The sequence below is a fragment of the Schistocerca nitens genome, chromosome 8, assembly GCF_023898315.1.
Source record: "Schistocerca nitens isolate TAMUIC-IGC-003100 chromosome 8, iqSchNite1.1, whole genome shotgun sequence".
Taxonomy (NCBI): Eukaryota; Metazoa; Arthropoda; class Insecta; order Orthoptera; family Acrididae; genus Schistocerca; species Schistocerca nitens.
In genome coordinates this window covers 362,592,651-362,606,352 of record NC_064621.1, presented here as the reverse complement: position 1 = coordinate 362,606,352, position 13,702 = coordinate 362,592,651, and the positions used below count along the sequence as shown (strand labels likewise).

Below are 13,702 nucleotides of genomic sequence, written 5' to 3'. Positions count from 1 at the left end.
AAAAAAAAAGAGGAATCGTCTCATTAGCGAAACAATGGCAAGAGACTGCTATTTGTTGTTACTTGCACTGCTGCTTTCTTTGATAATGATCAACAAGAACCAAATGCGTATGATAGAACATGCGTATGATAGAACATGTTCTGAACGAGAGTTTTGCGAAAATTTTCCTCCGTTTGAAAATCTTTGCGGCCGCTTCTTTAGTACATCAAATTCTGCACAGAAATTAGTCATCTTACATTTAAAATCTAGTCAGTTGCCGTGCTTCATTTCTGACTGTATCACTATTAGACATAAGAATAATACGAATATAAACATGACACGATACGTATATTCTTCCGCGTTTGCTGTTGTCTCACTCTGGTTTCGTAGTTTATTACGCAGACAGGATTTAAATGAGATAGCAGCAAACACGAAAGAATACATGGCAAAATGTTTATACTCGTATTATTCTTATGGTGAAGAGAATACTGCATGTGATTCACATTTCATCAGGTTCCTATTAGCAACCATCTCTTCTCACAGGTAGGTAAAAACTCGGAACGTAGGGTTGGCCATATTGACAAACATCCCTAACAGTCTTGCCAGTCAGATTTTCGTAGTACATTGAAATTCTGCTACATTCGAAGATGAACAATACGGAATTTGTATTTACTTCGTTGGATAATGTATGAAAATGCAGTGGTCGAAACGCGGGGGCGGAGAAAAAAAAGCTCGTCTTCTAACTTTTTTTTTTAAATTTATTTACTGATGCAGAGGTTTTGGCGCCAGTATTTATCTTTGTGCCCACATTGTGTAGCACTACATATATATTCGACGGCAGAAGTTAGTTGTGGCGGCACCTATCAACATTTTTCAGAACTTCCGCTTGTTTTGCACTCGATTCTAAGCCGCAGGTGGTTTTTTGGATTACAAAAACCGGAAAAAAAAGTGCGGCTTAGATTCGAGTAAATACGGTACACACAATCAAAACCAGATGATTGCATGATGAAATATTAACAACTTGTACAAGGAAAGGGAAGATGATAAGATGCAAGTTTAGACATTTTAATTCCAATATATATCAGCTGGCACTTTTTAAAAGACCGCATACAATTAAAGATATACATGTACATGTAATTATTGTGTATGTTCATTTGTACATCATTCCTACAAATACAAAATTATTTGTTTTGTGTAAGAATTTTCTAAATTTGTTAGAAATATACAATTTTCTACTATCACAAAATATTATATATCTAGAGCAGATGCTCTTTACATTGCAATTTATGTAAGAGAATCAGCTCGTAACATTAATAGACATGAACTTACATTCTTGAACAATGAAAAAGTTTAGAATTATTAAAATACAATGAGGACAAACATACATAGATATGTATACTTTAGGATATAAATAGTACTTACAACTTTGTTACAACCACATGACTTCAAAGCTTGAAAACTATAACAGTGTTATATTGATAAACAATATTTACTTCATGGTACACTACTGAACAATCAAAAATGTTGCATACTGCGGAACTCTAATGTCAGTCAAAAGATAACTTACTCTGTCCAGCATTTACGAGATCTGCTATAAAGGCAAATCACCAACTCATACTGCGCAACAGAAACAAGTTACATATAATACAAATAAAGTAAGGTGTCACAGTAAATGTGCACTGACATCAGTGCACATGTCAAATAATCACTACAATTCAAGAGTTAAGAGCCTCCAGTAACAGAGCATAGAAATGTTAACTGTGTGAAATATGTCACTAACTACCAGGTTACAGCAACACAAATTAAAATTTTACCTGCTTGAGGTTGTTTCAGGACTATCTTTGTCCTACCAAATGATATCAGACAAATGTTTCAAATTTGCAGACTTTATATGTTATCACAATATATGAGGGAAAGTTCAAATTCTGTAATGGTTACGTCTTCCCAGGAACTGAGTTCAAGATTGGAACTTACAACAAATAATTGTCAAAAGCAAATGAAAGTTATATTCAGATGTGATGTTTAACACAAGATTAAATCAATAAAGAAACTGAAAGTACTTATTTTCAGAATCCGTTCTTTGAATGTTAGAATCCGAATTGTGATCTTATTATGAACAGTCAATATATATTGCTATACCTGAATGAGGATGAATTTCACACAAAAAGAAGCGCTGTAACTTTCCTGAACAGTGCAAAATAAATTGTTCCGTAAACAAAGTACAGAAACTGGGCATTGAGTACACTAACTACCAGAACAATTATTGAAAAAGTGTGAGTATTATTGCAAGGATACCTTAGTACGACACAGTTTATGAGTTTCAGTGCCTTGTCAGTGCCAAACTTACAGATAGTTACAGTATTTCAGCTTAGTTACACCACTACTAAAAATCTCGACAAGTATAAAGCTACAATTTATTGAATATAATACATGGAACCAAATAATGCTAAAAACATAGATAAAACACAATAGACATATGGGAAATTTATAAATATTAAATAATCAGTTCACACATTTTTTCTTTTATAAAGTACCAAGCTACACTGTCTATTACACCGGGTACTCAGTCAAAAGATACCACATGATTAACTATGGTAACAAAATAACTATCAAAATAAGAGCAAACTATACAATTAGTGAAAGAAACGTATGTTAAACTGTATTTCACTGTGTGAGACAGAAGTAGTGTCCACTTGCCAATTCCAAAATAAAAGCAAGGTGAAAAGAAAGATACAGCAACAAAGCAAATGCTCACTAAACTTCCAACTTACAAATTGTTCTTTACAGAACAGAGCAATACTTAAGGTATGATGTGTTTAACATGAAATAGTATTTGTAAATAATGAAAGATAACCATTGTGTATCACTCAAGGCTAGGAGAGAGAAAAATAGCCAGTATGGAGCTGGAAGCACTGATCAGTATTAATTGAGATTCAAATTTCACAGTGCCAACAATTAGCTGACAGCTGAAAACCAAAAAGAAATAACAGGATACAGAAGGAAAAGAATACAAGAAGGTAACACTGAGAGGAACTAAATAAAATGAAAACTGAGGGCAAGAAAACGCACTCTAGACAAAAAATGATACGTCATGCTTAAAATTTCCTTTATCTTCCCCCCTTTCCTGATTTTTTTAAAGTAAACAGCAGCCTGAACAATTGAGATTTGAGATTCAATGTTTATTATCTCTGTTTTTGTGCTGTCAGTTCTGTTGTGGTTGCATCTGAGTGTAATTGGAAGTGGTAAGCTCTCCTCTAGCTCACAAGCTATTTGCATATTTGACAAAATTCATGCTAAGGTATTAACATTAATGATTAAATTGTGAAAACAGAACAAAATTTCTGTGTTGATGCCTCTTGATTCTGCAATAGCAATAAGTCAGCTGTTGCACCTAACTACACCGTATTTGTCACAAAGATGAAGCTTCTTATGTTTCCACAAATGTAGACTTTTTTTAAATTCCACTGATTTTGTGAAGACGAGTCATAGTGTTGTTTGTGATTTAACCAGTAGTCTGAAAAAATCAAGCAAAATGCCTTAATGAATTAAAAAGTTCCTTCCTCAACATCTACTACAAAGAAAGGTGCTTCCTCAACATGTACTACAAAGAAAGGACCTACGAAGAGATGATACAGAAACCAGGACCAAAATTTTGATTGACTGATTCTATTTTCCTTCACACAAAAGGACTTCATAAATCTTCAGAGAGGTTCTTATCTAGTCAAACCTTAAGGGTACCTACTATAATGGAAGCATCATAAAAGAGGACAGCTAACAAGTACTCTGAAATTTGACTACCTGGTTACCACGAAGGATGTAATAAATAGTAGTATGTAATAAATATCAAGATATAACTCCTTACATACACAGTTCAAAGAAAATAATGGACGCCTACACAATGATGCAGGAGGAGGAGGAGAGGGCGCATTCATTTCATAGTTTATCCTGAATGCTGAATCTTCAGTTATCATCATTTGCACAGGGGCTCAATTACATCCTCCTTCCATGCTGATGTCCTCTGTGCTGCTAATACGAAGCTTTTTCAGTGAAAAATCATTATTTTTGCCTTGCTGTGAAGCTTTATCTTTTGTACTTCCTTTGTAAGTGGAATTTTCATTGCAAGTATCACAACTAATTCATTGCTTCAGAATCAATGACACCTACACTCTGACATGTCCTAAAAAACATTAACAACACATTCTATTTAAATTCTATTTCTGAATTTTATGAATAATTTCAATAATCACATATTTAAACCGGCTAAGAATTTGGTTTTTTATTACAAAATGAATTCATACATTAATAACTGGTACGAGAATGTGATTTAATCTTTGAGAGAAAACACAAAGAAATGACTCATACAATACCAGCCATGTTTTAGTACATCTTATAAACTATATACAGATTACAAAAATAATTAAAACTGCAGGGTTAAAATATCCAGTCTTAACTTCCATGAAATTTCAATACACATCTGCAATGCACATACATTTACACATATATACAAAGTTTGTAATTTAAGTAACAAAAACAAAATGTTTATGTGCAGACGCTAAGAAGACCAGTATCTCTATTCTCAAATATAAAATCAATGTTCACAACAAAAACATTTTATTTTCTGCACAAATATTTTAACGCAGCTAATAAAGATTAACAACAGAGCATTTCCTGCAACTATAATAGTTTTTGTAAGAAAAACTTGTAAATTCTGTATAAAAATGTTTTACAAATAATGGTATTCTCACATGACATTTAAGTAGTAATTCACATCTCACAACAATGATACCAATTACAACACTTTAAGCGTAGCTTCTGTGTCTACAAAAAGAGACACAGATTTGTAACAAGGAATAAGAGTTTTACTAATTTAACTGCAAATATAATAGTGTCACAGTAAAAACACAGAAGTCAATGAATAAGGCAGTGTTGTTGAGACAGAATAATTATGTACATTTGCTAGCCATACATATGTATATAGTGTTACAGATCTTTCTGTATTTGCAGTATTCACAATCACACGAAACATATAATTTCCTGATTCACAACTACTTTCTTTGACACTGTTACATACATACACAGGCACACTATACTAAGAAATAATTCCAAATCACAGATATTCAATACAAAACCCTTCAATGGCCTAATAATGCAGAAGTTAGACCATGATGGGATCCTCATCACAGTCTGTGTGTGCAGGTGGTGGAAAAAGAGATACAACACTGTTGTCAGATGATGACTGTCGTTTTAGTTTCCTTGCTGATTCATCATCATCTGTGCCAGGTATGGAGTAAGACACAGCAGCAGGATGTTGACGCATACGTCGTATTGTAGGCTGATGAACTGAAATGAAAATTTGGTCTGTCAGTAAAAAAATGAATGGACGAAGACCAACACTTTTTACAAAATATAATACTTCATAATTACTCCTAAACCCACTTTTCCTAATTTATGTCAGTCAATTATCCTTTTTCACAGTTTCTTTTTTCTTAATAGTGTTTTTGCCCTTTCTCTTTATTTGCTCGTCCTATTCTCAGTTTTCTCCTTCCCAAACATCTCATGAATTCCTCTACTCCCCATTCTACTGGTAAAATATTTATTTGCCTGATAAGGGATGTATTACAACACACTTTCTGACAATATTACGAAAAGGATACCATAGAGTGGAGATGCTGATTCACAGAAATACTGCTAAACAAGTAAGCTTTCTGCCAAAAGGCCTGTTTGTGATTTAAAAAACATACCCACACACACATTCACACAAACGCAAATGCAACTCACATGCACATGAGCACTGTCTGTGGCGGCCGAAGCCAGAATCTGGCTTTGGCAGCGATCAGATGTGTGAGAGTTGCATCTGCATGAATATGTGTTCTAACAATACGAGAGAAGGAAAGTTGATACTCACCATATAGCAGAGAGGCTGAGTTGCGATAGGCACAATTAAAAAGATTCACACAATCATAGCTTTCGGCCATTAAGGCCTTTGTCAGCAGTTGACACACATACACACATGCACACACACACTCACGCAAGCGCAACTTGCACACACGTCTACAGTCTCAGAGAGCTGAAAGTACACTGCGAGCAGCAGGACCAGTGCATGATGGGTGTGGCAAGTGGGTGGGGGTAAGGAGGAGACTGGGCCAGGGAAGGGGAGGGATAGTATGGTGAGAGTGGCGGACAGTGAAGTGTTGTGGTTTAGACGGAGGGTGGGAGAGAAGGTGTTGAGCAGAGAGGAGAGAAATAAAAATAAAAATGAAAGAAATTAAAAGACTGGGTGTGACGGTGAAATGACGGCTGTGTTGTGCTGGAATGGGAACAGGGAGCGGGCTGGATGGGTGAGGACAGTGACTAACGAAGGTTGAGGCCAGGAGGGTTACGGGAACGTAGGATGTATTGCAGGGAAAGTTCCTACCTGCATAATTCAGAAAAGCTGGTGTTGGTGGGAAGGATCCATATGGCACAGGCTGTGAAGCAGTCATTGAGATGAGGGGTATCATGTTTGGCAGCGTGTTCAGCTACAGGGTGGCCCACTTGTTTTTTGGCCACAGTTTGTCAGTGGCCGTTCATGCAGACAGACAGCTTGTTGGCTGTCATGCCTACATAGAATGCAGCACAGTGGTTGCAGCTTAGCTTGTAGATCACATGACTGGTTTCACAGGTAGCCCTGCCTTTGATGTGATAGGTAATGTTAGTGACCAGACTGGAGTAGGTGGTGGTAGGAGGATGTATGGGACAGGTCCTCAACCATCCAGCCCCCTCCCTGTTCCCATTCCAGCACAACACAGCCGTCATTTCACCGCCACACCCAGTCTTTTAACTTCTTTTATTTTTATTTTTATTTCTCTCCTCTCCGCTACTTATCCCCTTCCTCCTCAACACCTTCTCTCCCTGGTGCTGCTGCTCACAATGTAGTTTCAGCTCTCTAAGACTGTAGACATGTGTGCAGGTTGCACTTGTGTGTGTGTGTGTGTGTGTGTGTGTGTGTGTGTGTTCTGCTGACAAAGGCCTTAATGGCCGAAAACTATGATCGTGTGAATCTTTTTATTGTGCCTATCGCAACTCAGCATCTCCGCTATATGGTGAGTAGCAACTTTCCTTCTCTTGTATTGTTACATTCCATCCTGGATTTTCCAATGTTTAATATTTTTTCTAATTCAGAAGTATGCCTTTTGGCTCAAAGCTTACTTGTTTAGCAGTCTTTTTGTTGTGCCCGCCTGCAACTCAGCATCTCCACTACACAGTGAGTAGCAATCTATCCTTTTCATAATATTGTTATACTCCATCCTCTATGTCCCATTGTTTAAAACATTATAATGACAGTATGGCTTCATTTATTTCTCATTACCCACGGACCTTGCCAAGGTGGAGCGGCTCGCATGCCTCAATGGGAGACACAAGATTCACTTTGGTAACATTTTTCTGGGATGTGTTTTTGGGTCAGAGGTCTTAGGTAAAAGCAAAAAGGGTACAAAGTCAAACTCAGGAAGAACATAGCTCTAGGAATCGTCAATACAGCAGCTGTAAATTGTCGTAGCTGTGTTGGGAAAGTACACAAGTACCAAGCGCTAATAGAAACCACTAATGCTCAAATGGTTATAGGCATTGAAAGAGGGCTGAAACCGGAGATCACTTCAACTGAAACTTTTGTAAAGAACCTGATGGTGTTCAGAAAGGATAGGTTAAATACAGCTGGCGGTGGCACGTTTGTTGCCATTGTAAGTATTTTATCTTGTATCGAAACTGAAGTAGATAGTTCCTGTGAGTTAGTATGAGTAGAGGTCATTCTGGGCAACTGGATTAAAATAATAGTAGGATCTTTTTACTGACCTCCCAATTCAGATGTTACAATTCCTGAAAGGTTCAAAGAAAACTTGAGTCTAATTTCAAACACATACCAGACTCATACGATTATAGTTGGTGGTCACTTTGATTTACCCTCGATATGTTGGCAATAACACATACTTAAATCTGGAGGTATGCATAAAATATCATTTGAAATTGCGCTAAATGCAGTCCCTGAAATTTATTTTGAACAGTAAGTTCATGAGCGCATTCAAATACCTAACAGTTGCAAAAGCACACCTGACCTCTTAGCAACAAATAATCCTGAGCTAATAGCGAGCATCAACATGGGGACAGGAGTTCTTCAACACAGGGTTGTTGTAGCAAGACCAAATACTGTAACTCCCAAATCCACCAAAAATAAAAATATATCTATTTAAAAAAAAAAAAAAAAAATCATTTGATGCCTTCCTCAAAGACAATCTCCAAATCTTCCAAATTAATAATGTAAATGTAGACCCGATGTGGCATGAATTCAAATAAATAGTTATCAACAGCAACTGAGAGATTTATACCAAATAAATCAACAAAGGGCGGAGATGATCCCCCACAGTACTCAAAACAGGTCAGAACACTGTTTCAGAAGAAAAAAAAGTCAAATTTAAATAAACGCAAAAACCCCACGACTGGCGATCTTTTGTAGAACCTCAAAATTTAGCATGGTTTTCAATCCCAGATGCTTATAATCCTTCCCCATGAACCATGAACCTTGCTGTTGGTGGGGAGGTTTGCGTGCCTCAGGGATACAGATGGCTGTACCGTAGGTGCAACCACAACGGAGGGGTATCTGTTGAGAGGCCAGACAAACGTGTGGTTCCTGTAGAGGGGCAGCAGCCTTTTCAGTAGTTGCAGGGGCAACAGTGTGGATGATTGACTGACCTGGCCTTGCAACATTAACCAAAACGGCCTTGCTGTGCTGGTACTGCGAACAGCTGAAAGCAAGGGGAAACTACGGCCGTAATTTTTCCCGAGGGCATGCAGCTTTACTGTATGGATAAATGATGATGGCGTCCTCTTGGGTAAAATATTCCAGAGGTAAAATAGTCCCCCATTCGGATCTCCGGACGGGGACTACTCAAGAGGACGTCGTTATCAGGAAAAAGAAAACTGGCGTTCTACAGATCGGAGCGTGGAATGTCAGATCCCTTAACCGGGCAGGTAGATTAGAAAATTTAAAAAGGGAAATGGATTGGTTAAAGTTAGATATAGTGGGAATTAGTGAAGTTCGGTGGCAGGAGGAACAAGACTTTTGGTCAGGTGAATACAGGATTATAAATACAAAATGAAATAGGGGTAATGCAGGAGTAGGTTTAATAATGAATAAAAAAATAGGAATGCAGGTAAGTTACTACTGAAAGCATAGTGAATGCATTATTGTGGCCACAATAGACACGAAGCCCATGCCTGCTACAGTAGTACAAGTTAGTACGCCAACTAGCTCTGCAGATGATGAAGAAATTGAAGAAATGTATGATGAGGTAAAAGAAATTATTCAGGTAGTCAAGGGAAATGAAAATTTAATAGTCATGGGTGACTGGAATTCGAGAGTAGGAAAAGGGAGAGAAGGAAACATAGTGGGAGAATATGGATTGGGGCTAAGAAATGAAAGAGGAAGCTGCCTGGTAGAGTTTTGCACAGAGCATAACTTAATCATAGCTAACACTTGGTTCAAGAATCATGAAAGAAGGTTGTATACATGGAAGAATCCTGGAGATACTAGAAGGTATCAGATAGATTATATAATAGTAAGACAGAGATTTAGGAACCAGGTTTTAAATTGTAAGACATTTCCAGGAGCAGATGTGGACTCTGACCACAATCTATTGGTTATGAACTGTAGATTAAAACTGAAGAAACTGCAAAAAAGTGGGAATTTAAGGAGATGGGACCTGGATAAACTGAAAGAACCAGAGGTTGTACAGAGTTTCAGGGAGAGCATAAGGGAACAATTGACAGGAATGGGGGAAAGAAATACAGTAGAAGAAGAATGGGTAGCTCTGAGGGATGAAGTAGTGAAGGCAGCAGAGGATCAAGTAGGTGAAAAGACGAGGGCTAGTAGAAATCCTTGGGTAACAGAAGAAATATTGAATTTAATTGATGAAAGGAGAAAATATAAAAACGCAGTAAATGAAGCAGGAAAAGGGAATACAAACGACTCAAAACTGAGATCGACAGGAAGTGTAAAATGGCTAAGCAGGGATGGCTGGAGGACAAATGTAAGGATGTAGAGGCTTATCTCACTAGGGGTAAGATAGATACTGCCTACAGGAAAATTAAGGAGACCTTTGGAGAAAAGAGAACCACTTGTATGAATATCAAGAGCTCAGATGGAAACCCAGTTCTAAGCAAAGAAGGGAAAGCTGAAAGGTGGAAGGAGTATATAGAGGGTCTATACAAGGGCGCTGTACTTCAGGACAAAATTATGGAAATGGAAGAGGATGTAGATGAAGATGAAATGGGAGATATGATACTGCGTGAAGAGTTTGACAGAGCACTGAAAGACCTGAGTCGAAACAAGGCCCTGGGAATAGACAACATTCCATTAGAACTACTGACGGCCTTGGGAGAGCCAGTCCTGACAAAACTCTACCATCTGGTGAGCAAGATGTATGAGACAGGCGAAATACCCTCAGACTTCAAGAAGAATATAATAATTCCAATCCCAAAGAAAGCAGGTGTTGACAGATGTGAAAATTACCGAACTATCAGTTTAATAAGTCACAGCTGCAAAATACTAACACAAATTCTTTACAGACGAATGGAAAAACTAGTAGAAGCCGACCTCGGGGAAGATCAGTTTGGATTCCGTAGAAATGTTGGAACCCCTGAGGCAATACTGACCTTACGACTTATCTTAGAAGAAAGATTAAGGAAAGGCAAACCTACCTTTCTAGCATTTGTAGACTTAGAGAAAGCTTTTGACAATGTTGAGTGGAATACTCTCTTTCAAATTCTAAAGGTGGCAGGGGTAAAATACAGGGAACGAAAGGCTATTTACAATTTGTACAGAAACCAGATGGCAGTTATAAGAGTCGAGGGGCATGAAAGGGAAGCAGTGGTTGGGAAGGGAGTGAGAGAGGGTTGTAGCCTCTCCCCAATGTTATTCAACCTGTATATTGAGCAAGCAGTAAAGGAAACAAAAGAAAAATTTGGAGTAGGTATTAAAATCAATGGAGAAGAAATAAAAACTTTGAGGTTCACCGATGACATTGTAATTCTATCAGAGACAGCAAAGGACTTGGAAGAGCAGTTGAACGGAATGGACAGTGTCTTGAAAGGAGGATATAAGATGAACATCAACAAAAGCAAATGAGGATAATGGAATGTGGTCGAATTAAGTCGGGTGATGCTGAGGGAGTTAGATTAGGAAATGAGGCACTTAAAGTAGTAAAGGAGTTTTGCTATTTGGGGAGCAAAATAACTGATGATGGTCGAATTAGAGAAGATGTAAAATGTAGACTGGCAATGGCAAGGAAAGCGTTTCTGAAGAAGAGAAATTTGTTAACATCGAGTATAGATTTAAGTGTCAGGAAGTTGTTTCTGAAAGTATTTGTATGGAGTGTAGCCTTGTATGGAAGTGAAACATGGACGATAAATAGTTTGGACAAGAAGAGAATAGAAGCTTTCGAAATGTGGTGCTACAGAAGAATGCTGAAGATTAGATGGGTAGATCAGATAACTAATGATGAAGTATTGAATAGAATTGGTGAGAAGAGGAGTATGTGGCACAACTTGACAAAAAGAAGGGACCGATTAGTAGAACATGTTATGAGGCATCAAGGGATCACAAATTTAGCATTGGAGGGCAGCATGGAGGGTAAATATCGTAGGAGGAGACCAAGAAATTTGTTAACATCGAGTATAGATTTAAGTGTCAGGAAGTTGTTTCTGAAAGTATTTGTATGGAGTGTAGCCTTGTATGGAAGTGAAACATGGACGATAAATAGTTTGGACAAGAAGAGAATAGAAGCTTTCGAAATGTGGTGCTACAGAAGAATGCTGAAGATTAGATGGGTAGATCACATAACTAATGATGAAGTATTGAATAGAATTGGTGAGAAGAGGAGTATGTGGCACAACTTGACAAAAAGAAGGGACCGATTAGTAGAACATGTTATGAGGCATCAAGGGATCACAAATTTAGCATTGGAGGGCAGCATGGAGGGTAAATATCGTAGGAGGAGACCAAGAAATGAATACACTAAGCAGATTCAGAAGGATGTTGGTTGCAGTAAGTACTGGGAGATGAAGAAGCTTGTACAGGATAGGGTAGCATGGAGAGCTGCATAAAACCAGTCTCAGGACTGAAGACCACAACAACAATGCTTATAATAGTTTCCACAACATACTTGGTTTCAAAACCTGGCAGAAAATCCAAAAAGATTCTGGTCGTATGTAAAGTATGCTAGCAGCAGGAGACAATCACACAATCAGTACCATGTCTGCATATTGGCATTGGAAATACTGTTGATGACAAGTGCTGCTAAACCAGAGTTACTAAACATACCTTCAAAAATTCCGTAACTAACAAAAACGAAGTAAATATTCCCCCAATACAAAAAAAGCTTTTTATGTATGCAAGCTTTCAGAGGCAGTAGCTCTTTCTTCTGGCAAAGGGGTGGAAGGGGAAGGAAGTGGGATGAAGGAAACTGATGAACAGGTTCAGGAAAAGGTGTAGAGTTCGGAACAGTCACCCAGAACACCGGGTGAGGGGGTGAGAAGAAAAGACTGATTGTTGGGGACTGCACCTGTCGGATTTGAAAACCTGACAGCTTAAAGGTGGAAAATGGCTCTGAGCAGTAAGGGACTTAACATCGTAGGTCATCAGTCCCCTAGAACTTAGAACTACTTAAACCTAACTAACCTAAAGACATCACACACATCCATGCCCAAGGCAGGATTCGAACCTGCGACCATAGCAGTCCCGCAGTTCTGGACTGCAGCACCTAGAACCACACGGCCACCACGGCCGGCGCATAAAGGTGGAAGATTAGGGTAATATGCAAGACAAAAATTACTGCTAAAACATTATACACGAGTTAATAAGAGTGAAAAGCTAGGTGCATTTTATGTAATAGAGATGGGAGGAGGTCAGCGAAAAATAGACAGGTAAGAAAGTGAAAGACGTAGAAAGCAAACAGATTGAAGAAAGGAGTGGTTACTGTGAATAATTGTGGAGACGGAAGAAAGTAATAAGTTAAGGCCAGGTGAGTGGAGAGAACCAAGGACATGTATTAGCGCTAGTTCCCACCTGCAGAATTCAGAATCTGGTGTCTGGGTGAAGAATCCAGATGGTACGTTTGGTGAAAAGGCACCGAGGTCATGACTGTCATGTTGTAGAGCATGCTCTGCAACAGGATATTGTGTGTTACCAGTATACACCTTCTGCCTATGGCCAGTCATCCTGACTGATAACTGGGTGGTAGTCATGCCGATGTAAAAGGCCCAACAGTGTTTACACAACAGCTGGTGTACAACATGTGTCATTTCACAGGCGGCTCTCCCTTCGATAGTACATCTTTAGCCAGTTACAGGTGGTAGTATGAGGGTGCATAGGGCAAAGCTTGCAGCAGGGACAGTCACGGGTGTTAGAGCCATAGGTTAGGGAGAGATGGGTGCCGAAGGAGCATAGGACAAGGATACTACGGAGACGGGAGGGCGACAAAAAGCTGTTCTAGTGCTTAGCCTTTCACTCTTATTAACTCATGCATGATGTTCTAGCAGTAATCTTCTGCCTTCCAACCTTAAGCTCTCAGGTTTTTAAATCTCGTTTGTTGCAGTCCCAATAATCAGTCTTTTCTTCTCTTTCTGTATGGTAAGTATCCCCTGACATGGGGTTCTGACTGACTTTTCTGAACTTTACTCCTTTTCCTCAACC

General features: G+C 38.5%; 1 protein-coding gene across 1 annotated transcript in view; it reads right to left on the bottom strand.

Moving 5' to 3' along the window:
• Window positions 1-1,028: 1,028 nt before the first annotated feature.
• Window positions 1,029-13,702, bottom strand: part of LOC126198475 (unconventional myosin-IXa-like) — a 350,557-nt gene continuing 337,883 nt past the window's right edge. Inside the window, exon 32 of the mRNA XM_049934833.1 lies at window positions 1,029-5,319. Within this exon, the coding sequence (XP_049790790.1) occupies window positions 5,135-5,319 (185 nt within the window). The 3' untranslated portion in view covers window positions 1,029-5,134. The remainder of the gene's footprint in view (window positions 5,320-13,702) is intronic.